We start from the raw sequence: 25,087 nt of genomic DNA on the forward strand, positions 1-25,087 counted from the left end.
CTCCGGAAAAGGTCAAAGTCCAACCCCTCTCCAGGAGCTTGGTTCCAGAGCCAACGCTGTGTGTGGAGGTGAGTCCAACTATTTCTAGCTGGTATCACTCCACCTCCTGCACCAGCTCCGGCTCTTTCCCCGCTAGCGAGGTGACGTTCCACGTCCCTAGAGCTAGTCTATGCCGCCGGCGATCAGCATGCCCGGGCATCCCGCCCGACCCGCCGCCCGGTCTGCATAGCACCCGACCCCAATGCTTGTCCCTGCGGGTGGTGGGTCCACAGGGTGGCTGCTCCATGGTGTTTATTCGGGCTGAGCCCGACCGGGCAAAGGCCCGGCCACCAGACGCTCGCCTACGAGCTCCCCTCCTGGGTCTGGCTCCGGGAGGGTGCCCCGGTTTCCCTGGTCCGGGCGAGGTGGCTATAGTCCGTGGGCTAACTATCATAGGGGTCGTTTTGAACCGCTCTTAGCTCTTGGTGTAGTTTTGATATTGGGAAAAACACTTTTACTTTTATTGGGTTAGTGTATGTCTAATATTGTGAAGTTGTATTTCCCTGGTTTGTTGTCCCGGTGGCTAAATCCCTTAATATTAGACCTAAGCTACTGCGCGTGCAACAAGGGTAAGTTCCATACTTTATTAAACCCTGATGTTGAATCAGAAGTCCAAATATGTGCATGTGATTAAGTGTGCCTATATGTGATAAAGCCAATTATATCAAAGTCTCACTCTAGCCAGGCAACCCTGCCAATAGTTTAACCTTCTGTGTGAGCTCAGGGAGCTAAATGTGCTCTCGATGTCTGAAGAAATGTGCAGATATTGTAGCTAGCTTGAGCCTCAAATCACAGTGTGTCATCTCAAAGGGCTTTCCAGGGCCACAAGTTTGCAAAGAGAACAGGACGGTATTTGTCATAGAATCAGAACCACAATCACAATTGGGATGATGTTTGAAGTGAATGAGCAGTAGTGCAGGTAACTGTAGGTAGCATGTTGTTTTAAATGAATGACTAATACTTCTACAGGTGGCTGTATGAAGCACATGCATATGTCTGGTGGGAGAGGCAGAGGACAGAGAGGGGAGAGCTGAAGGATGAGGGCTGTATTTTCTAATTCTGGCAGGTTTCTTTTGCTTCTTTTTCTCTTACTCTGTGGTACCACTTGATTTGCAATATGCGAAAGGTCATTGTGCAATGTTTGCCCAGTAACACCAAATATAACCACTGCTCTATCATATACAAAGCACACACACACACACACACACACGTTTTCATTTATACCTCCGTTTGAAATAGCCTAGATGTCACATTTTTAGATGTTTTGTCGAACGCAATTGTGCTTACAGCAATTGCAGGTGTGAAACTCAGTGGCGGGCCGTGCATTTTGTACCTGGGCCTTCACTGCTGTCCTGCAGCTGAATAATCTCATTATGAAGCCACAGCTACGGTTATTATTTGTTTCGTGTAAAAATGAAGCTCAACACCTATAAATACACTAACTGCAGAGTGCAGATACATGAATACGGCGAGAGTGCGTCTCCTCTCTGCTCTGACTGCAGCTGGGACTGCTGCACACTACTGTGAGAGTGACCACCTGTGAGTGCTTTGGGGCGGCTCACGGCAGCACCGCTGCTCGATCACGACAGTGCAGAACGTATGTGCTTTAATGTCAGAGTCTAAACACCAGAAAAGTCTCCAACAACATCAGAACAAGTCGCTAGATTTGTCGCTAGTAGCTTTTGACAAAAAAAAGTCGCCATGAGGGAGGGTTTGGAAAGTCGCCAGATTTAGCTCGAAAGTCGCCAAGTTGGCAACACTGGCACCGACTAAATGTGTCCCCAGCGCAACATTGGACGTAACAATAGTTCCTACCACATATAAAACCAAACAAAAATCCATCTTCATAAAAACAAGTTGTACAAATAATAATATGTAAACAAGCATATTAAAGCTACTGCAGATGTAAAAACAAACACATTTAACTTAACAGAGCTGCTGTTCACTATTTAACGACAAAGTCCATCCTTCTTTCTTTGTTAATAAAGAGTTTAATCTCACGGTTGTTCAGTACATCCGTGCGTTTTAGTTCCAGTAAGAAGTCCTTCTGGATTCATGGACGCCAGTGAAGACAGTCGAGCCTCCCCAGTTGTATTTCTTGAATATGTTTTAATGTGTTTGAGGCTGAAAATGTCCGCTCGACAGAGGCAGCAGATATTGGGATTGTCACCGCCCAACATGTCACGCTAGCCCACTGACCAATCACGTACTTGTAGGCCAGCTAGCAGGCTCTGACACGTCAAAGAATACGCCCAACATGTCAAACTAAAGATCTGATTGGTTGAACACTATGACAATCAACAATATCGTCCCCATTCACTTAAACTGCAAAGGGATTCACTTGTGAGTCTGCAGGCCTCTGTCTCTGTTCTTACCTAGAGACACAGAGGTGAAATCTGATTGGATAAAAGCTCTACTTAAAACAAGCTGCACTGGAAGCAGAGCAACTGAGGAAGACAGCAGCTGTGCAATGAGAACATAAGATAATGGGGAAAATATTATTATATATTATAATACATGTCGTGTATTTAAGAACAAATATTAAATTATAAAATAGCTATAACTTTGTGATTCTGTCTAGGCCAGCAGAGAAGGCCTTGAAGGCCCACCACTGGTGAAATTTGCCTATCACACAACATTGTCATCTTTGCATTAAAAAAAAAGGCTGTCTGGCTGTCTCTTGGTCTCCGAGCTGTCTTCATCTCTTTCCTTCTCTGCCTCACTCACACATCATGCTCAAGTATGCTCAGAAAAAAAGTGTGTAATCATCTTTTTTTCTCTTGGTACCCGAGCTGTCTTCATCTCTTTCTATCTGTCTTTATTCCCTCTCCATAAGCCTGCTGTCTGCCATCTATCGCTCTCTCACTAAAGACTTGTATCTGGGGGAAAACATGCCTCCCGCTGAGTTGCGCATGTCAGTAAAACAGTTGGACATCTCTGCTTACACTCCTTGAATAAACACATGCAGAGTGAGAGATGAGAAGCTGAGATACGATGAGCAGATCGGGGGAGAAGTTCTTGCATTATCAGTGGAGAGGTGTATCCCGGAAGACAGCAGACAGGCCTTCTTTGAATTCTGATCCATCAGTCTGCGTTCTCTTTGGCTGGTGATGCTATTGTTGCCATGCCAATGCCTAGTAGCCCCAATTAATCCACTCACTAGCTACCTTCCAGATATGCCCACCAGTCAGTAAGCGCAACACGGCGACTGCTCCAATGGTGGCCAGATAGGGACAATTAAGAGATGTACCGTCCGGCCGGTGCTATGCAAACACAAACAGCAGATGAGTGGCCAAAGTCCTGAGAGGAAGGATGCTGCCATTAGCATCGTCATGGCCACAGTGTCCTACCTGGGCTCTTTAATGAGGGCAAACAAACATGAGAAAGAGAAAAACAACCAAGGACTCAAACACAAAAAAGATCTGTGTTCTGTTGGTCCTGCATGCTGGAGAGTTATTCCCACTTACAAAAGACAAAGAAAGATTGAAAAAGGAAATGAAAGGAAGAAACAAATAAATGAGCAAAAAGTGTTATATGCGCTTTGTGAGTGCAATTAGTCAGGTGCAGAGGTGTATCGGGAAAAAAAGAGAAGCAGAAGACCGTTTCAGAGAGAGAAGGGGGGGGGGGGCTACTAGAGGCAGACACAGAGGGAGAGAGAAAGCAGGACAGAGAGACAGACCTACAGACACAGAAGCAGAGCAAAGAGAAGAGAGGCAGAGGCAGAGCAGCAGCGTCAGCATCTCTCTTGCTCCCTCCAGGCTCCGTGGCTGCATCCTTTCTACCAGTCAGATTTCCATCCTGAACGGACCAACTATCAAGCATCCCAGAGTGATGGACGACTATACTAAACCTCAGCCCCTCAGGGTTATCACCTGTGGGCTCTACGCTACCTTTGGGGATTGAGATTACAAAACCCAACAGGGAAGGAAAGCACTCCAACAGAGCCGAGGATCACTGAGGAATGGTCTTCGTCTGGAGGTAAACTGACACACGGCATATTCATGTACCAACATTGCAGTTCTGATAGCAAGGGAATGTCGCATGAAGGCACTGTAAAATCACACCACACACAGCCGTCTGACATGTTGTTGAGCCTGTGAGTCACGCTTTTCAAGCAGTGACTATTTTGAGTGGAGAACAATTAGATAAATGAGTGGCTGTTAAAAGGCGAGGGATATGGGTCTTCACAAGCTAAGTGGAGGTTCCCTGCCTCCTAAAGAGACCAGCTCTCCTGTTGTAGAAAAGCTCATGAAACAGAATTTTACCCACAGGACAGATATTTCATGCAATGGTAGATACAGCTTAAAGAAAAGATGAGTCAAGTTAAAAAGTCTTCTTGGTATCAGAACGAGAACCGGTATACCAGAATATAAGACAATGAAAGCTGAGAGCAAATTGAAGACTGCACCTAAGAATTTCTTCCATTGCTGTTTTTTATTTTTTACTTTTATTGATCAATTGATCAGTCAAAAAAAAAAAAAAAAGCTGAAATACTGAAAAACACCATCACAGCCCATGGTGATGTTTTCAAATTGCAACAGTCTAAATTAATTTTTACAATGATGTAAAACAGAGAAGTGGGTCAGATCCTCCCATTTGAGAAGATAAAATCAAACAATGATTTGAACGTTTGCTTGACAAATTCTGGTTTCACCAGAGATGTGTGGGCATGTTTACAGTAGTAGGTGGATAGCTGATTGGGTTTGGGGATAAGTTGTGCTTGGTTCAGGTCAGGGTAAGCCCACGTCTTTCAGCATGTCCCACAATGTAGCAGCAGGCGTCAGTCCAACCACTGTTGAAGTGGTTGGACTGACAGTACTCCACCATACTTAAGGATACAATAAGAATATACAATACGAGTTACAAATGTATGTAGACGTCATTAAATCATGCGTTATGTTGGATGGACCTTTTACTGGTGAGACAAAAATAAAATAAAAAATCCATTCATTAATGTTTTGGTATATTTCATGTTCTACAAATTATGATTGGTTACAACACAACATTGGTTGAACACAATATTCAGCATTCTATTTGCTGCTAGCTTTCTAAGTTAGATATGTCTTAAACAAGTCATGTGATGTATAATCCACAAAACAAACAAGAAATGCAGATATAAAACAATAACCTCTGCAATAACTTCAACGGTCATACTGGGTTTCAAGTTGATGCGTAAGAATATGCTCATTCATAATCTGGGGCTCCGAGACTCTAAATGGAACTTTGTGCTACAAACTTTAAACTAAATGTTACTAAAATGAAAGCAGGAGGCTGTGTAGCCTCAAAACAGCTGAACCCAGCAGCATTGCTCTAGAATCAGAGGTGGGGAAATAAATAGATTCTAAGATGCGTGGAGTTGCATCGCCTCAAGACCGACAGGAGTGTTCGTGCCTTGTTTCCCGGCTGAGTGGAGTGACTCCGGTCCTGGACACAAAAGAAAGTGTCGACTCTGTGTTTTCTGACTACGGTCAGGAAGTCCAAGCCAGAAACTGCAACAATTTGGTAAGACGGTTCCTGACGGTGGAACCACTTGGATAGTGAAACGTAATGCAACGTGCATCAAACAAATCAAGACGCATTGATAATGGTTTCATAAACGAATCATGGCCTCTGAACAGGAATCAGATCATGAGGTGCCTTGAGACTCATAACTATTTAGAATGCTGATGAGTTTGTTACATCAGAGCAGAGCAGTTATCTGAAAACAGCCAATAAGAATTCAGCCTTGTCCGTGGCCATGGTACTATTGGTTGAACACATTATAAAAGTACTCAGAGCACCAGTTAGAAATGCAGCTCGTTGATTGAGCGAGGGGCTTGTTGTAGCTGTAGAGCAGACGTCGACACAAGGACACATTTACACATGTAAATACAGACATCATGTATTATGTAGAGTCACTTTCATCAGCTACTACAGTATACTGTGCAAAGACATTGTAATTTATTGCTAGATTAAGAAGCATACCAGTGAAAATAATACTTTTGATACTTTATTTTGAGAAATATAAACTCAGCAAAACCTGTTTTCATTTAGGTCTAAAATATTAAATGTTGTCAAACACAAGCAGCCTTACAAGAACACATCTCAGCCTCAATAGAAAGTCTGCACTCGGCCAAATGTTGATCGATTTCCATGATTATCTAATGTAAGAATAAGTGAATAGGACTCTGAATCAGAGCAGACCTTTAATGCCAGTTTTCAGTACTTGAATTCCCGAGACACTTATGCCCAAAGACAAATGACACATTTTAGATCTCAAGACAAACCAGCTCAATCCTGATCTGCCTTAAAACTGAGTGAGACATCGTGTGGGCCGTTGTTGTGACAGTCACTCAGTATATCATTTCATACACTAAGACAGTCTGCAGAGAGCCAGTTCACGGTTTTCAGTGATCATTAGCAGAACAACACATGACAAGAACCATCAAAGATGAAAGGCAAGGCATCGAAAACTGATTCAACACACAAACACAGAGACAGCCATCCAATTAGCACAGAGAGAGCAGCTATCTGTCGGGATGATAAATGAGTTGAATTAGGTGGATGCGATGCAACATGCAGACCAGGAGCAAAAGACCTGATTTACACGAGACACGTTTATTTTTCATACTTATTTTACTGAAATCTTCGACGCGTTCTCTTGGCAGGATCAGAGATGGACTATGACTGAGGAGGAACGCAAGAGAAGGTGATGACAATGATGGGACAAGTCTTCTCTGGCAAGGATAAAGGGGGGACTACAAAGGCTGTGAATGTCCAACAGTCAAAGGATCAGTCTCTTTGCGTGTTTTCCAAGGACTCTATATGACATATATCTAAGTCTCTGCCATTTGGTGCAACTCTGCCTCTTCTGGGATCCCAGGGTCGATGACGGCTCGAGCCAAGAGGAACAACCACACAAGCTTGTTTTCCATTTCCCTTGGATCCTCCATCTCTACTGTCTACCGTCACTGTTCTCTGGAATATGACATTTCAAACCTGATGACATAAAGTGCTGTGGACCATATCAGGACAAGTGTGAAAGACACAAAATACCTGAAAAGTGGAGAGAAGTGGAGACAGGCGGATTGTTCTGGCACTGGCATCCTCTTCAAGCAGGGATGAGACTGGAGGCAACGCTCCAAGCACAACGGACAATGATGAGACAGAGCTATTCATGAAAGAAAGCATTGATCTTAGTGCAGTGCACTGATGCTGCAGACCACATGCCCCCCAACGAGGGGCGGGTGTGTATTGCTTTCTGTGTTTCACAAACAGACTTTTCCCTTCGCCTGAGTGGAGCCAGTATCCCTAAAGCTTAGCTCAGACTCTTTGTTGTCCATCACACTTGAATACGTTCACAGAGGGAATGTTGTGAATCAGGTGGATAAAGAGAAGATTGATCTTGTCAGGTCACGATATGATGGGATGGTTTGACATGCTTCACCAAGTTCCTTGGATTGTTGCTGAACTGGAGAGGACACTGCTGGAAGGGAGAGGTGAGTTTAACCTGATATCACACTGCAAACCTTCCATAGGTCCAGAGAATACATATTCTACCGTTCTCGTATTGGGTTGCTTTAGGCTTAGCAAACAGACCGGGACACATTCTTTTAACTTGCTTTCCTGCGAGGTTTCTCACACATTGGTGAAAAATAAAAAAGACTCCCATCCCTGTCATTTTTCTTCCATCAATGTGTAGTCCGACCACATCTAAAAGAAACTTTTGCCTTCAACTGTTTATAGCTGTTCCAAACAGCCACACTCATAAGCAAGGCAAAACATATGTGGTCATAGAGAGGAGTGAATCAACAGAATCTTTCTGCAAAGGAATTCATCGTGTTTCACTCAGCGGTACACTTGAAGACAAAAGCCGCATACCTTCTCCCCTATGCACGCCTGGTCGATCGCTGCATGAAGCTGGTGTGTGCTTGAGGGATTGTCTGTTTGGAAATGTGTCATAGGAGGTGATTTCAGACGCTGCTTGATCACATGACTTCTCTGGTATTAAACCAATTCCTCCTAACACAAACTACTAATTAGTGTGCCACTCCCTACTCAACATTGACAATATAGCACTTGCATTTGACAGTACACACTAATATCAATAATGCTACCAGACTGATTATTCAGTGATGAAAGTATTGTTTGGTGAATGTAGGTGAAAAATACAAAGGGTGCACTTTTTTGAGTCCAAAAAAACCACAGATACTAAAATATTGTGGAGCAGCAGTGTGAAGAGAAGTGAATGCCACATAATCAGTAGCCCAGAGCGCCCTGTACAGTAAGCCTGATCCTCACCTCACTGCCTGTTTACAGTACGTTACCTACAAGAAGAGAAGACCAGCTGAAAGTTCACTGGTCTGGGGACAGTTTAACAACAACAACAAAAAAGATCTGGTAGAATTTGATATGGTTTTAATATTTATTAAATTGAATTTAAATAAACCATTTTTGTGCATACTGCTCTGCAGGCCTCTTCCTCCCATCAGGATAATGCACACATCCCCAGTGCGGATCTCTGCAGCCACCATGAGCAACACGACGGTGCTCGACACTGCTGACATGACTTCAGACGAGCCCATCTACCCCATCAGCTTCCAGGTAATGCTGCAGCCTCGCATCTGACATATGCTTTTTAATCAAATCAATGTGACATGTCAGCATATTTCCTTGCTAGCAAGTTTATCCACAGAGATCTTCTTAGGTAGAGGATATGTTCAGGAAATAATCTAAAGTATGTAAGAAGACTTCCTGGTGATATAAAGTATCAATGAATTATGATCATCCGTTATGATGACTAAAAGAACATTACATGTCACACTAAATGCCCCCATGTTCTCTTTGTGTTAGGTTTCTCTGACAGGCTTCCTACTTTTGGAGATCGTTTTGGGCTTGAGCTCCAACCTCACTGTGCTCGTCCTCTACTGTATGAAACAGAACCTCATCAGCTCCGTCTCCAACATCATCACTATGAACCTGCATGTTGTGGATGTGGTGGTGAGTCCATCTATTAACATCTAAAAGCTGCTATTTAGCCAAGAGGAATCAAGTGGTCGGATACTGAGACGACACTGCCGAGTGTGACAGAAAGGGGACTGGACGTTTCATTCACTTCATATGCTTCTGGTTTTAAAATGGACAAAACATCCACTACTGTGCCAGTAATTAGACAAAGTATAATAACAATACGTTTGATTATGTGCTATACACACACTAATAGGTGCTACGCGTGCTGCCCCTACACGTTGATGAGGGCTTTGACTTACTCAACTAAGGTGCTGAATGCAGTGAAGTCAGCTTAACTACTTCAACCAGATGCTGCTACAACCTTCTCCATTGTGTTTATTACAACTTGGGTTATATTTCTGCAGTGCTATCATACAAACAGCAACATTTCAAGAGGGCTAGTGGAAGCTTTTCCTTCATATTTGTACTAAAAAAGGAGGAAAAAAACATGGATTTTTTGCTGGTACAGTGCCAGTTGAAAACATGTTTGTTCAGAACGGGAAGACTGTTTGGCCTGGGTGTTGCTGCTTGCCGCTTTCGCAAGAACCGCGCAAGCGAACAACTTCACACTCAACACAGCTTCCTTGGCTCCTCAGCTAGACACCTGCCATGACACAGCTGAGTCACACACCCAAATGGTCAGAAACACCAGTGAAGTACACTCTGGTTCAGTAAAAACACCAGGTGCAGACATTACTTTAATTCAATTCAATTCATTTGTATAGCCCAAAATCACAAATCACATATTTGCCTCAGAGGGCTTTACAATCTGTACACATACGACATCCTCTGTCCCAGGACCCTCACATCAGAACAGGAAGAACTCCCCCAAAAAAAACCTTTAACGGGGAGAAAAGAGGGAGAGACCTTAGAGAGAGCAACAGAGGAGGATCCTCTCTCAGGATGGACAGAAGTGTGATAGATGTCATGTGAACAGAATGAACAACATTTATTGTACCCAAAAATATCCTTCAAAAGCCTCTGAAAGCACTTAGAAAATATGCAACAGAACTGTGTACTACTTACTGTGTACTTCTACTTCAGACATTATAGTACTAACATAGTTGAGTCACAAAATATATAATAATTAAAATCTAATATATATATATATATATGATTGCCATTGATAATGGCTGAAGTATGGACTCTGGATTGATACAATCATAGTATAGCCTTTAGAATCGTATTGCAGTCATTGCAAAGTGTGTTCTAGTTTTACCTGCTGCTCAACAAAGAATGAACAAACATGATGCATTTGGGATGCGACCTGAATTCCTGTCTTGTTTCCAGGTGTGTGTCTGCTGTATCCCGCTGACAGCAGTGGTGGTGTTACTTCCTTTGGAGACGGACACAGCCATGATCTGCTGTTTCCACGAGGCCTGCGTCTCCTTTGCAAGTGTAGCTACTGCCATCACTGTCCTGGCCATCACTGTAGACCGCTATGACATCTCAGTGCGCCCGGCGAACCGTGTGCTTACGATGGGCCGGGCTGTAGCTCTACTGGGGTCCATCTGGGCTCTATCCTTTTTCAGTTTCCTGGTTCCCTTCATGGAAGTCAGCTTCTTCATCAACTCTGGTTCAGACCTTGTGAACCAGACTGCAGTGGTGACAGTGGCTCATCCACATGAGTATTACACAGAGCAGGGTTTGTACTATCACCTGCTAGCACAGATCCCTATATTCTTTTTTACAGCTGTGGTGATGCTGGTGACCTACTACAAAATCCTTCAGGCACTTAATATCCGCATTGGTACACGCTTTCAGCACAACTTACCAAGGAAGAAGCAAAAGAGCAAAACCACTATTTCTCTGAGCACTACGACACAACCAGAGACAGCCGAGGCTTCACAGAGCAGCACGGGAGTCAGGGCAGGTGGGAATGCACCTTTGGGCATGCGGGTGTCCGTGTCAGTCATAATTGCGCTACGACGAGCAGTAAAGCGCCATCGGGAGAGACGGGAGAGGCAGAAGCGAGTCTTCAGGATGTCTCTTCTCATCATCTCCACATTCTTACTTTGCTGGACCCCAATAACTGTGCTCAACACCATCATCCTCAGCACTGGGCCCAGTGATTTAACTGTTCGCCTCCGCTTAGGCTTCCTGGTGATGGCCTATGGAACCACTATCTTTCACCCTCTCCTCTATGCCTTCACTCGGCAGAAGTTCCAAAAGGTTTTGAAAAGCAAGATGAAGAAAAGGGTGGTGTCTGTAGTAGAAGCCGACCCTACCCCAAACAATGTAGTCATCCATAACTCGTGGATTGACCCCAGGAGAAATAAAAAGGTTACCTTCAAGGACACGGACGCCAGACAGAAATGTCTGTGCTCACAAGACGTAGAGTAAAGGAGTAACCTAAATGTAAATATGTTGTATCTGCAGAGTTGAAATGAATTGGTTACATTCCACTTATAAAAGTAAAGTAACCGACTATGGCAGAAACATTTTTAAAAGCTGGTGCTGATGGAGGCAGATACGGAGCTTTGTTTATCCAAAGAAAGACGTGGAAGTATTTGGAAAAAAGAAACAGAAGAAATCCAACTATGATGGGGAAATATACTACAAGCCTCAACAAGCTAAACACACGTGCTCATTAACAATGGAGTACAGCCACCATGGGCAGCTTACTACCCTGAGATCAGAGGAATATAGAGGTACAGGGGAGGAGTTTCCTTAAAGTAAAACCACATGTAGAGTGAAACTACCTGCAGCGGAATGTGTACGAGTTCAAGGATTGCATTTACAGTTTTTCCTCTGTACAAAATATGTCTCAAAATAGGTGTCATAGACACACGAGGGTCATTTATTGCTATTTGTGATGAAATATTGTGTTGAGCTCTATCAAGGACAATTCAGTAGGACTGGGCGATGTGACGATACATTTCAAACCATAAAAAATATCTATGGTTAATATTTTTTCTATTTCGTTTCTATCGTGATGTCTAAAAAACTGCGTAGCGGCAATATGATTAGGACACCACTTTACGTTGCATATGGGAGCAGGAGCAGAGTGGAGCTCAAGCAAACAGCTGTTTTGCTTCCAGAGAGCACAACATGCAGAAACGTTCTCAGGCTCAGCCCAACCGAGACAAGAGGAGCTCGCAAGAAAGCCAGACACGGACCACAGAACCCATCTCCTGCACAGTTCACACAACAGTCCCACGACAGACATATCTGGAGTGCAGGCTATTCTCTGACAATAACCAGCACAATAGGACTTTTCTCTTCTTCACCACACAGACTCTGATACACAGAAATGCATTAACAGTGTTTTGTTTGTGGCTAAGCCAGTTTAGATATCAGGCCAGGCCTGTTTAAAGAAGATATCCATAAGGCCGATGTTTGTCTATATTTATTTTTTTCTCGACAAGTTCACTTGAAACTCTTATGTTCATTTTGCACTAAAGTTCTTAATACAATTAGGAAATACTCTTTTCATTTGTTAAGTATTTAATTCACACAGTATGCAACTGCCTTACAGTACAGTATTGTTACCATAACAATTGTGAAGTAATCTGTCACTGGATGAGGCAGCACAAAGGAATGGAAACTCTACGGGGGTCGGACTCAGTTGAAGTCTGGTGATTTCAGATCAAACTTAGTCTGAACCAGAGCAGAAGGTCACAGGTTTAGGGCATTAAAGCAACAGTTCACCCTCAAATCAGAAATACATTTATTGTCCTCTTACCTGTAGCGCTGTTTCCCTAAACCACTACCTGATCACTCCATGTAGACATCTCATTGTAGTCACACTTAATGCTCTCCAGGACATCTACAACTTATCCACATACACTCATGGGTTTTACATGACAAGTAGCCAATTAAGTGCATATATTATTAGTCTCTTCATTTCAAAATCTGTATTGAGGTTTTTATAACAGCTATTATTTGCATTTGATGCAGATTTGGAGACCAAGATGTCTTTAGCGTTGCAGCTATTTGGTTATAGAAAAATGACCAATAGAGAAGCTTAAATTCAACCCTGATGATGGCGCATGAAAGGGGAAGGGATCCCCAGAATGATTACAGTCTGATTAGAGTAAAACATGAATGTTTATTCCAAACCTCAACGCAAACCTGTCCAACAGCTGTTAACACCTCATGGTGACGTGAGAGAACACGTCTTTGGGATTGCCACGGTATAATTAGGGCTCATCCTCTGGAGACCATCAAGCCCTGTGGAAAATTTGACCAAAAGTGTGTGGACATCATTTTGTGTATATCAGCTAAAAGGTCTATATCATGCATTTTATTAAAGAATTTCCAATTGTGGTAACCTCTGGGGAAAGGAAATCAAACTACTCTGCAGACGACCTTCTTAAAACCCCACTCAAGTGATTCCAGGACCCCACAGTGTGAAGCAGAACCAAACACAGAGCAGCAAAACACACTTGAGAAATTGTTGGAATTGTTGGTGAACAGCTGACCGGCACAGCAGAGACAAGAAGCAGACACTGAGTCACCTTTGAGAGGTTGTTGGTGAGGACACTGTCTCCATTTAAAAGGACTTTGCAGCCAATGGAATTTGTGGGAGCCTGTGTGTGTGTGTGTGTGTGTGTGCTATGAGAAGTGGTCATCGGCTAGCAGGCCCAGGCTGCTGAAAACACTCTGAATGCCTTGTGATAACTAAGGGTCGTACGCATAGATAACTGGTGGCAGTGACATTAGATGCATCAATATGACTTTTGGTCTGCTGACACCAGAAGGTCAGTCCTCTGAACCTCCAGCTAATGTTAAACGCTACAATTCTGACCAACACAATGACCACGTCTATGATGAAGAGCTCAGAGAACAGGTGACCTGGGATTGAATGGATCACTGTTGTGACCTGATCGAATGGTATAATGACCTCCTTTATATGATGTATTCATAACTGAGCTTGTTTGCAGTTTGAAGTGTCTGTTCTACACGGCGCTCTTTGGGGAAATGCTTTGTGGGTTGCAGGGGGATTTTCCGCCACTGGAAAAAAGCAGCAGCGGCGTTCCCAGTTCTCATTACCCGTCCATGGTGAGCACTGAGGACTGCAGCGCTCGCTGTGAGAGTGTGTCAACCATCAGTACTCTGCAGACACCAGTTGAATCTAATTCTACAAATAGTAGAATAGTCCACTAATGATGTTGGTGTAAACTAATCTGTATCTGCAACAGTGAATAAAAAGCGGGTTTAAAGAAAGAGATACTGCACACTTACACACGTGTTTTTGTGTTGTAAAGTAAATTATGTAACTGTACCTTGATGTAACACATCAATGCTGGTGTTAATATTGACATTTGTCACTAAATTTACAAAAATCTGCATTTCATGGGTTGAAAATAGCTCAACACGCCATTACCGTATTAAATGAGTGCTGAACCTCTGGAAGGCCAATGCTGAGATAGAGTCGAATAATTAAAGCCCATTCGTAACATTACAGAGCACTGACATGTAAGAGGCCAGCAGCTATCAGCAACTAGGGAAAGATGCTTTCATAAAATTGTGATTTACGGTGATATTTATATCTGCAGACCCAATACTGCCTGAAAGACTCCAGAGCTAAAGTTCTAAGACCCTTGAATGTTACCTGTACCCTTGAGTCCCTGATTGAGGTTTCACCTACATGTATGACATTTGGTAAGCAGGTGGAGACACACAAAAAGAATCTTGGAGGTATACCGAAAACCCAACAGGAAGTCAGCCATTTTGAATTGAATGTGCCATTTTAACCCATTTTGCCTTTTACAGGCACTTAAACTACCTCAGACCACAGGTTTATTCAGATCGACTTCAAATTTGGTCAGCACAATCTGAAGACCTTTGTGATCAAAAGTTACCAAACTTTATTGTTTTCAAGCAACATTGCTGCCATGGCGTGGTGCCGAAAAAGCGGCTTTTCGCCATGAAACAGGAAGTTGACGTACTGTTCAATCTGCTCCAAATTTCTTCTGCATGATAAGATGTACATGCCTCATAGACTCCTAGCACCACCCTACACTTAGGCCCCGTCCTCTTCACTAACTGACCCTTACTCTGTCAACTAAAAGTGAGCATTAGGCCAATATATATCAATAATATAATATAAAATAGATATTAGCAAAGGAATTATTACCCGTTTAACTTATTAACACGAGCTCCAAGTAGCCTATAATAGATCATTAAAACTACTACTTGAAAGATTTGTACAATAATGAATTCCCTTATCATTTGAATTGTGTTTATGCAAATGAGAATAACAAAATAACATTTAGACTTCTTCAGAAATAGGAATCGGCAGGTCAGACTTTTATAACATCAGAAGTGGCCAAGAAAATGGCAATTGGTGCATCTGTGGTTTTCTATAACAGATGGGAATAAACAATCATGTCCTTACCTAGTTCATTGAGGCTCTGAGCGGCCTTGGTGATCTCCCTGCTGCCCCCCTGGAGCTGACCCTGGAGCCTCTTGCTCAGGTACAAGATACGAATGATCCTTCTCAGCAGGTCACAGGCCATCTGAAGCAAGAAGAGACATAGGGGGACACGGTGAGGAACGCAAGTAAGAGTTACAATATCATTGCTTCATCAAATAAACGTGAAGTTGATCTGGGAGTGGCACTTCAGTCGCTTGGTTCACAGCTGGCAGCTTATGTCTTCTCAGACTGATACAACCTGCCACCAAAAACATTCTGTAGTTTTTGTTAAGGAGTCACAACCCATTCAAAAACCTGAAACCACATTAGCTCCATTATTTCAGAATCTTCACCATTGATACAGTATGTAAGATAGAAATACATTTAAAACATAATAATACAACTCAAAAACAGTCTAACATTGAAGATAAAATAGATAAAACAGGATGCAGAGAGCCGGAGCACAGTTTTACCAGTCAGCAGTCAGAATGTGATGTCACACTAACTGTACTTATAATATGTATTATATTATAATATGTAATACATGCTATGGCAACTCATATGGTAACCATGGAGCTGTTCCTGCTTCTAAAGGATAGCACAGGGGAGGGAGCTCAGTGCACTGCTAGCAGGAGCAACAGAGGTGTAGCCTGTCAGGCCTCTGTGATGCTGCGAGTGTGAGTAACATACATGGATGAGAGAGAGAGAGAGAGAGAGAGAGAGAGAGGGAGAGACAGACAGACAGAGAGAGAGAGAGACAGAGGGAGAGAGAGGCAGAGAGAGAGAGAGACAGAGAGACAGAGGGAGAGGAAGAGAGACAGAGATGGAGAGACAGAGAGAGAGAGAGGCAGAGAGAGAGAGGCAGAGAGAGACAGAGAGAGACAGAGAGAGAGAGAGACAGGCAGAGAGAGAGAGAGACAGAGAGACAGAGAGGGAGAGACAGAGAGAGACAGAGAGAGAGAGAGGGAGAGACAGAGAGACAGAGAGGGAGAGACAGAGGGAGAGAGAGAGAGACAGAGAGACAGAGGGAGAGGAAGAGAGACAGAGAGGGAGAGACAGAGAGAGACAGAGAGAGAGAGAGGGAGAGACAGAGGGAGAGAGAGAGAGACAGAGAGACAGAGGGAGAGGAAGAGAGACAGAGAGGGAGACAGAGAGAGACAGAGAGAGAGAGAGGCAGAGAGAGAGAGAGAGAGACAGAGAGAGGAAGAGAGACAGAGAGGGAGAGACAGAGAGAGACAGAGAGAGAGAGAGGGAGAGAGAGACAGAGAGACAGAGAGAGACAGAGGGAGAGAGAGAGAGAGAGAGACAGAGAGAGAGATGGAAGAAGTGCTGACCACGGGTAAAACAGTCGCACACTTGTAGCCGCCGAATGGAATACTGTGAATACTTATGTATGTGTTGTATTTTCGTTCTTTATTTTTAATAGATTTGCAAACATTTTAAACAAACTCTTCTCACTTTGTCATTATGGGGTATTGTGTGTAGAGGTTTGAGGAAAAGAATGAATTTAATCCATTTTGGAATAAGGCTGTAACATAACAAAATGTGGGAAAAGTGAAGCGCTGCGAATACCTTCCAGATGCACTGTAACTCATATCGAAGGCTCAGGCAAGAGACGAGACATAGTCCCACACACACACACAGAAAATGTGAAAACTGACCTTTTTACAGCCGCTGTGTCATCAATATTCAATCATGATTTCCCTCAGCCACCCAGGGCTCCTCCTGAGCTGCACCCACCTGGTCGAGCAACAGATGGGTGCAGCTCAGTTTGGAGGCACATAACAAAGCTCTCTCCTACACAGCCTCAGCTTCTTTGTGGGTTTGGGAAAGCTTGGAATCAATTGTAAAATAATGTTCTTCAGTAAAACTGGCACGCAGTTTCTTCTGCCATCTCAAAAGAAAAGCTGACAGATTGGCACACAGCCACAGAAAATGAAGTGTAGAATCATCATCATGAAGTGTGTGTACCTGCAGTCGGGCCAGCTGGGTGATTCTGGCCACAATCTTGTTGTACGGGTCAACGATCTTCGTCCTAATCCTGAGAGAGGAGCATGGCTTCATTAAGAACCAGAGGTGCATAGAACAGCAACATAAAGACCATTTACACAAACCTGGAGCTTGAAATAATAATCTATTTAAATTCCAGGTTGTAAAGCAACAATAGTAAAAACACAGAGGGGGTGAATACTTGCAGGGCTAAGATGGAAAAAGGTAACGTGGTGCATCTTAAGATAGATGGGAGGAGCTTTTGAGTGCTAAACTCTAATGAAGCGTGTTCTCGTCAACCTCAACGTTTATGGCTCCTTATGTAGCAAACATTAAATATTTGATGATATTGAGAATCATCATTTTTTTTTTAAACCAAGTTTTCAAATTAAATAAACAATCATGTAACTTCAAGGCCCAACTAATAGAAGCAGCAAAGGAGAACAGATGTACCTGTCAACAGCTGCCTGCAGAGCACTGATCCGTGTCTGCATCATCTGAAGGACCCCTGAAAACAACAACAACAACAACAACATGTTCCTGACACTACAAGTGACTTGAAGAGCTACTTTCTTAGCAGAATTACTCTGAAAGATAATGCCCCCCTTGTGGTAAAACCCATGAACTGCAATGATGGAACAAGGCAGAGTTTGAAAAACAGGTCACAGCAGGTCATTATTTAAACATACAAAGCAAATATCCAATTTTCCAATAATCACTACTCGACAATACTGTTGAAAAATCTGAATTATTACAAAAGTACTGTCAGGCAGACTGACATGAACTGAAGCCAATGACAGTCAGGAAGAGAAAGATATTCTAGAGCCCGTGGTGCCAAGTGTGTTCATAACGTCATAATAGTGGCATACAGAAATGTGTCTCTTTACCTTCAAGGGACTCTATCCCCGTCGCCTGAGACAGTAAGTCTTCATGTCTGGCCACAACCTGGAAAGAAGCAGTAGAAACTTAGATGGATGGCTATCATGGGTACCACTTTGTTCAGATGTCCCCCTCACCAGCAAACCTTTAAAACATAATTCCATATAATCTGGGGTCTGTGCCTCTTCTGTGTTGCTTTCCCTTCACACTGACTCAGTGACAGTTGGCCAGGGTCCCTTAAGTGTGCTTGTTTAAAGCCTCGGCTGCACCTTCCACAACGGCAGTGCAGCATCGTGACGAGGACACGTTTGGATCATTTATGCCCCGTACGCGCTTCTCCTTGCAGCTAACTGATGTTCTCCTCACACTTCTTTATTTTCTCAGCCCATACGCAACGTCACAACATCTGCCACACAGAACCCCTGTGGAGGGCTGTGTCCGATGGCGTTACGTCACTTTGGTCGTGCAGACATCAAGCAAGAATACTGCTGAGCTCAGTGTGTTCTGAGTAACGGCTGTTTTCATAGTGTTGTGCTGAAATAAAGAAATGCGCCTTCTTGTCGTCAAAGATTAGATTAGAAATGATTATAGTGTCTATTTTCCTTTAGTATTTATTTATGTCCATAAAGTACACAGAAAGAACATGAAAGAATATATGTACGTATCTGTAAGGACCTCGCTCAGAGGTCATCATTACCATAATAAGGTAATAACATAATACGGTAATAACACTACTTTAGGAGCAACAAATTCAAATGGCTGGCATTACCGTGGTTTTGCACATTATTTCTTCTCATTCATTTGTGACTTTATAATCTTGCACATTTGTTAGGTTTTTCTCTGAATATTAGGCCCCTACCCTGGCTCTGTCATTATGCTATTCATTAGTTTAACCTACAATAGCCAAAGTGCTGCTTATTGACCTGGTTATGTCGTTAAATAGCACGAGTAAGGCAAAACTGCAATGGGTGAAAGGAACACATACGATTGCCTGTCCCACATCTAAAGGACCTGTAGCCTGCTGCTGTGTGGCTGATTGTGTGAATGCTGCATTAGCTCTTTGAAGCAGACTGTGTCAAGTCTGACTTGGTATTTACTGTAGAATTTCCAAGCTCAGGTTATTTGCAGCACACACATTTGTACGTATAGATGGTCATTTGTAAACGAAGCTCTGAGTAGTGAATCTTCATGTCACCGTATCGGACATAGGTTGAGACCCTTGCGGCAGTGTGCTGTGGTGTATTGGGTCTGTACCTGGCTGTGCAGCTCCTTGTCCAGCTGACTGATGCCCTGTGCCAGCTTGGCCAGTTGCTCAGCTATGACAGCATGGTGAATAGCCTCAGCAGTGTAGGTCTTCACATCAAAGCCATCTGCCAGGAAATCCGTGTAGCACCCTGTAAACACAGCAGCACGTGTGTAACCGTTCATACTCACAACAGGGCATACTATTCCCAAATCTCACTTGTGTGTGTGTGTGTGTGTGTGTGTGTGTGTGTGTGTGTGTGAGAAACTGATGCTGAAACTAAATCCTGTCTCTCTTCAACCTTTGTGCAGACTGGATGAGTGCAGTGTAGGCTGCTGTCTCTCTCACTCGCTTGCTCGTTACTTCTTCGTCTCTAGGTTGTTAGTCCGTCTGTACCAATGAGCGGAACAAACTGGATTCAAGTGCCGAAAACACGTTTTTGCGAATGTGCTTATCTGAACAACCACGTCACTATTAAAGTGAAGATACGTGATAGCTGCTTAAGTTAGCTCGCAAAAGGGTTTGTGTAGAGCTAACTAGCTGCGGACGAACGTGGAAATGTGTCAAAGCTGTTGATAACATGTTTCAGAACTATCGATGAACACACTCGGTACCACACACAGCACCGCTGCACTCATACAGCTGCTTTACCGTCTTTCAAAAGTGGATTCGTGGAAGCTTCTCTGACGTTCTCCATGTTGATACTTCCGCATGTGACGTTTAAACTGAGAGACGGAGCGCGTCTTCTTCTTCGTTTTCTTTATTGGCACGCTGCAACTATCGTTAAAGGCGCAGTACCGCCACCTACTGAGGAGGAGTGTGAGCCAGAGTTTCATATTCCCTCAGCACCAGGAGAATGCTCTTTATACAAACAAGGCTTTAGTTTTTACTTGACTAACTTTGCTTAATATATTCATATATTATATTATATATTCATATATATATTCAATATGAGACTCAAGACTCCCACCCCACAATACTTTAATATATTCTTTAGCTCATGTTTCACGCTTTCTTCTTCTATGCCACATTCAAACAGACCTGATGGACGGTTCCCCATTAACTGCATTGTTTCATTTAACCTTGTGTGCCTCAGTCTTGATATGATTGTTTGCTCTCTGAAGTTTTTTCCTATTGTTTTAGTTTTCTTCACACTTTTTGCTTCATTTCATAGAGATGACGCCCTTTGTTTCCTTCATCACAATGCTTTTGTCAGGCAGTGATAATATTGCCCCGTATTACTGCTTTTACATCAGTGTTGTACCAAGCCTCGTGTGATAGGCATAACAATACTTTAGGGCCCCCAATACAAACGGTGCTGTAATTTCCTGGGGGGGCCTCGCACACGTCACCATCATTTATCTCATCTGTCAAATCACCGAGATACGATTGGATGGGCGGCACCCAATCACCAGCCCCTGATGTAAAGACAACACTTTTAGTGAAACATTACAACACATGTTCCTGCAATTTATCCCACAAATCATAAAGCATCAGTCTGGCATGGGCAGTGGTCTTGGCCCCTATGAAGACATCTTCTCTGAGGGACCCTCTGCCGTCCCCATTAAGCTGTTGCACCATTGCCACTTCATCTGAGATAAAACAGAATTGCCGCACATCGTAATGATCGCTGAACATCAGCTATGTAAATCTGTCTGGTTCAGTGATCAGCGATCAAGAGGACATGTTACTCCTCATGCTAAACCTGCCTCACAAAGCGTTTAGGAGTCCTGGCTGCTTTGTTGACACAGACTTTGTAAAGATGACGCCCTTTTCAAAGTCATCATGTATTTGAGCTGCTCTCCTTGGGTAGCCAGAAGCTTCTGGTCACATTGGAGAAATGTTTTGACATAATCCCATAACAATGTATCTGTCTTGTTGGGAGAATGCCACACTAGGATACATGGTTTCAACCGCCTTTTGACGCGAGACCCAAATCTGTCTATCACGGTCACTGTCTGTGCATTCACTCGTGCACACTAGCTGCACTGTGGGAACATGAGTTTGCCGTTAGACCTGCAGGGCACGACAGGATGGAACAAGCCCTTTAGTGGGAACACAGTCGACTTCACAAACCCAAAATAATTAGCAATAGAATCAAAATCCTTGTGGATAATCTGTGGGTCCCCAACTGGATACTGTTCTGTTGCCTGAATGGTTGGATACATACTTGTGGAGTCGGATTTTTCTTTGTTACGTCCATAAACGTCTGGACCGCAAGGTTTGAGTTGTTTTTGAGTTGTCTACAATAATAATAATTCAGCAGATGTACATGTAAACATCTCTGTGAATCTAAATAGTGGGTTATACGGGTTCACCACAGGTTGTCAAGGCTTATACATATTAATAGCAATAACTTCAAACACCATTTAATAAAACATATACTTTATTTTCTTGGTGCAAGTCAGTCATTGCCCTAGTCACTTCATTTTCACCCCATTGTCATTCCACAACAATATTCATTCATAATCCATAATCCACATCACTGTTAACAAAACCACAGCAAGAAACCAAACAGCAGTCTTCAGGTTATGGTACGCATGAAGTCACACGTTCAGCTCTTCACACAGGAGGAGATAAACTAGCTCATTATACTCGCAATATCATCGTAGAATGTTGCTAGTTCTGTAAATGGAGGTCAGAAGAACATAGCAGAGTTTACGTCTAAAGAAAAGGCAGCCGTCATGATTCTTACATTTAATCATGTAATCACAGATCTCTACAGACTTTGCATTTTGTTATCCTGTTTCACTGATATACTCGAGCAGGGAGTGGGAATAAAGTCTAACTTGTGTCAGACCTCATCTCTTCAACACAATAATCCAAACTCAAGGGTCCACTTACTGACTTCTTGGAGCTTTCAACTGTGTGTCTTCGGTGAATAGAGCTGACTCGTGTCATCAGGTGGCAGTGAGTGCAGACCAACAGAAAAAAATTGATTTTAAGATGATCACAGGATTCAAGTTTAGTTGGCACTGAGAATTGCTTTTGTCGATTTGAAAGACAAATGTTGCCAGAGGCAACACTACATCAGCTGCAGCTAGTTAGCATTAAAGCTAGGGTTGGAAATCTTCTTCAAAAACATTTGAGCTATATTAGTAGAGATCGTCATTGAGGCCAAACAGCAATCAATGAATCAAATGTTCTGACAGAAAAAGAAAAATAATCTGCGTCTGTCGCAGGACTGTATAAAGCCGTCCCATTCAGATTGACTGGTGATGACGTACCTGCCCGTCCACCTGCCTGCGCACACACTGCCCATGTGCTCATTTTGCATCAGTCTTCCACTAACTGCTAGCTCGACAGCTGAGAGTACCAACAATTGGCACGTTTGTTGTTTATGTGCATTATGAAAAGAGAGAGGCATGAAGGGACGAGCTGTCATTGTTGCCAACTTGGAGACTTTCTCGTTACTTTTAGCAGGTTTTGGAGATAGTGCTGCTCGCTAATTTCTTAGGAACGGGGTTGGCAACATTGCTCAGGGTTTTTTGGTTGGAGATCAAGCGTGCCCTCACTAGTTTCTCAACATTACCAACACAAGCTTTAATGCCAGACTCGCCAAAATTAAACTTTGCCATTATCTGTTTAATGTGCTTTCTGCAAGAGGGTGTCGGTTCTCGGCCAAAGATCCCTTGTGAGGTAACAGAAACACCACTCGGTGGTCTCGGTGGACGGTGTGGTATTATAGTTCAACAAGGCCAACAGAGTCGAGCTGTCAGAATGTTTCAAGTAAACGTTGATGGACTTTCAGCTCATGTACTCTCAGCTTTAGGACTACACTTGAGACCTGCTTGTGACCAGTATTGAACAGTAGCACTATATACAGTAGCTATTTTGCGGCAGCGTTTGGGTTGCATAGCGATTTTCAAAGGTGCAACATTTACAGTAGCAGGCTGTTATTGCTCAAGTGGCACAACCAACTGCTACAGTTGTTCAGACTTTGCACCCAGAGATTCCCAGTCTTCTGATTCTGGAGAGAATCAGGCTACTGGGCTGGTTTGACAGTATGGAGCAGAGAGAGGGGGAACGGTAGCTGACCTGTCCTGTTCATTTACTTCAACTAAAGTGTAGAGTTGCTGTGCCTTCATTATTTCCAATGAAGAGTATCCTGTATCGTCATAAGCTACATATTCAAAGCAGCTTCCCCAACCCTGCTTGTGATTTGCAGAACAATGACTGTCCTCGTCAATGTCCCACCTACGGTTTGGTGTTGGATATAAATGTCCTCCTGGACTTTGACTCCTTCTTGGTCAATGCTGACCGACCACTGAGACTTTGAGCTTAGATTATTCTGTTCCACATTCTGTTTCATCCAGATTGACTTCAAAGTAATAACATGTTCCACACAACTGCACTAATGTAAATACATGAACAGTTCTCACATAGGAATTACAATCTGTGATGAAGTGCCACAGAGGAAATGCCTTCACATGGACCTACATAATAAATCAATCAAACACAAATGTCTAAAGCGGATGTGCAATCCCTTGATGAAGATGAATCAATCGACTCTGTCTACACCAGGAAAGGTGTCTGGACTGTAGCTCCACCAGTCTCTTGGACTCCACACCCGGTGCACCTCCAAACACGCTGCAGACCTGACAAGCTCCTCCTCGTCCTCTTGTCCTCTGCTCTCACTAGGGCTGGTGATCTTAGTAGCCAGCTGCCTGGTGGCTGGTGTTTGGGCTTTCGAGGGCTGGGCTGTGCCCTGCTCTCCTTATCTGTGCCCAGGATGGTACAGTGTCTGGAGACCCGTGGTGGTCTACGCACCCCCTGTCAGTCTTCTCTCCAGTCGGTCCAGCTTGGCCAAGTTTTCTTTCAGCAGTTTGGAGCCAGGGCTCAGAAGCAGAGCTCGCTGGTAGTACATCCTGGCTGCTGCATAGTCTCCCTGCACACACACACACACACACACACACACACACACACACACACACACACAACAATACATGTATACAGCAATATGTGTTCCATCCAGAATGAACTTAGCTTAACTGCAGTTTACTGTTTAAGAAGTGTTTAATCTAAGCCCAGCTGATGCACAAATCACCTCAATACTAGGAATGGGTGTGAGTGGTAGATTAAGGAATTACTAATCTGACACATAACTGATCCAATTTCTTTCCCCTGTTTGATGATTTTTTCCTTTAGTATTCATTGATTGTGAGTAAATCAGCATCTATGGAAAAACACACCGAATGTCAGTGTTGTTGTGTGTTGACTTCAGTAATGAATCGATGTTCGCTACCTTAATGTGCTGAATGCCTCCCATGTTCATCCAGGCCTGCGACTGGTCAGGTTTGAGTTCCACAGCCAGCTTGTAGCTCTGGTGGGAGAGAACAAAAGCAGACTGGTCAGTGTCATATTCCACTCAAGGAACAACACGGTTTATATTATAGTGAGGGAGGGGACGATAGCGGATCATGATAAAAAACACTCAATGACAAGGATATATGATGAAAGTATAAAGCTTGATTTAAAGGTATTTATGCAACATTGTCGGTTGGTGTTTGAAACAAAGTTGCTTCGTCCTTCGCGAGAGACAGAGAGATGTGGTTGAGCAAGCTAGAGATTGGATGAAGAGAGAGAGA

At 43.3% G+C, this 25,087-nt stretch overlaps 3 protein-coding genes across 5 annotated transcripts in view; 1 reads left to right on the forward strand and 2 right to left on the reverse strand.

Moving 5' to 3' along the window:
* The window catches only part of cog5 (component of oligomeric golgi complex 5), a 40,205-nt gene extending 19,982 nt beyond the window's left edge, over positions 1 to 20,223 (reverse strand). The window contains exons 1-6 of the mRNA XM_031869812.1: positions 20,151 to 20,223; positions 19,511 to 19,650; positions 18,265 to 18,322; positions 17,831 to 17,885; positions 17,360 to 17,429; positions 15,371 to 15,491 (exon numbers count right to left, since the gene is read on the reverse strand). Of these exons, the coding sequence (XP_031725672.1) occupies positions 15,371 to 15,491; positions 17,360 to 17,429; positions 17,831 to 17,885; positions 18,265 to 18,322; positions 19,511 to 19,650; positions 20,151 to 20,196 (490 nt within the window). The 5' untranslated portion in view covers positions 20,197 to 20,223. The remainder of the gene's footprint in view (positions 1 to 15,370; positions 15,492 to 17,359; positions 17,430 to 17,830; positions 17,886 to 18,264; positions 18,323 to 19,510; positions 19,651 to 20,150) is intronic.
* Positions 3,722 to 14,196, forward strand: LOC116395728 (G-protein coupled receptor 22-like). 3 transcript variants are annotated; one of them, XM_031869810.1, is made up of 5 exons: positions 3,722 to 4,017; positions 6,687 to 7,517; positions 8,493 to 8,622; positions 8,872 to 9,018; positions 10,318 to 14,196. In XM_031869810.1, exons 3-5 carry the CDS (start codon positions 8,515 to 8,517, stop codon positions 11,368 to 11,370), a joined length of 1,308 nt encoding a protein of 435 aa, XP_031725670.1. In that variant the 5' UTR covers positions 3,722 to 4,017; positions 6,687 to 7,517; positions 8,493 to 8,514; the 3' UTR covers positions 11,371 to 14,196. The 3 variants fall into 3 exon arrangements, with proteins under 3 accessions (XP_031725670.1, XP_031725669.1, XP_031725671.1); XM_031869809.1 differs by lacking the exon at positions 6,687 to 7,517; XM_031869811.1 differs by lacking the exon at positions 3,722 to 4,017 and having other exon boundaries at positions 4,037 to 7,517.
* Positions 20,224 to 21,529: 1,306 nt separating the features above from the next.
* LOC116395741 (protein O-mannosyl-transferase TMTC1-like) overlaps positions 21,530 to 25,087 on the reverse strand; it is a 13,552-nt gene continuing 9,994 nt past the window's right edge. The window contains exons 5-6 of the mRNA XM_031869834.1: positions 24,745 to 24,822; positions 21,530 to 24,387 (exon numbers count right to left, since the gene is read on the reverse strand). Coding sequence (XP_031725694.1) covers positions 24,262 to 24,387; positions 24,745 to 24,822 — 204 coding nt within the window. The 3' untranslated portion in view covers positions 21,530 to 24,261. The remainder of the gene's footprint in view (positions 24,388 to 24,744; positions 24,823 to 25,087) is intronic.

This window comes from Anarrhichthys ocellatus, unplaced genomic scaffold (genome assembly GCF_004355925.1).
Source record: "Anarrhichthys ocellatus isolate YVR2014 unplaced genomic scaffold, GSC_Weel_1.0 scaffold49, whole genome shotgun sequence".
In the NCBI taxonomy this organism is placed as follows: Eukaryota; Metazoa; Chordata; class Actinopteri; order Perciformes; family Anarhichadidae; genus Anarrhichthys; species Anarrhichthys ocellatus.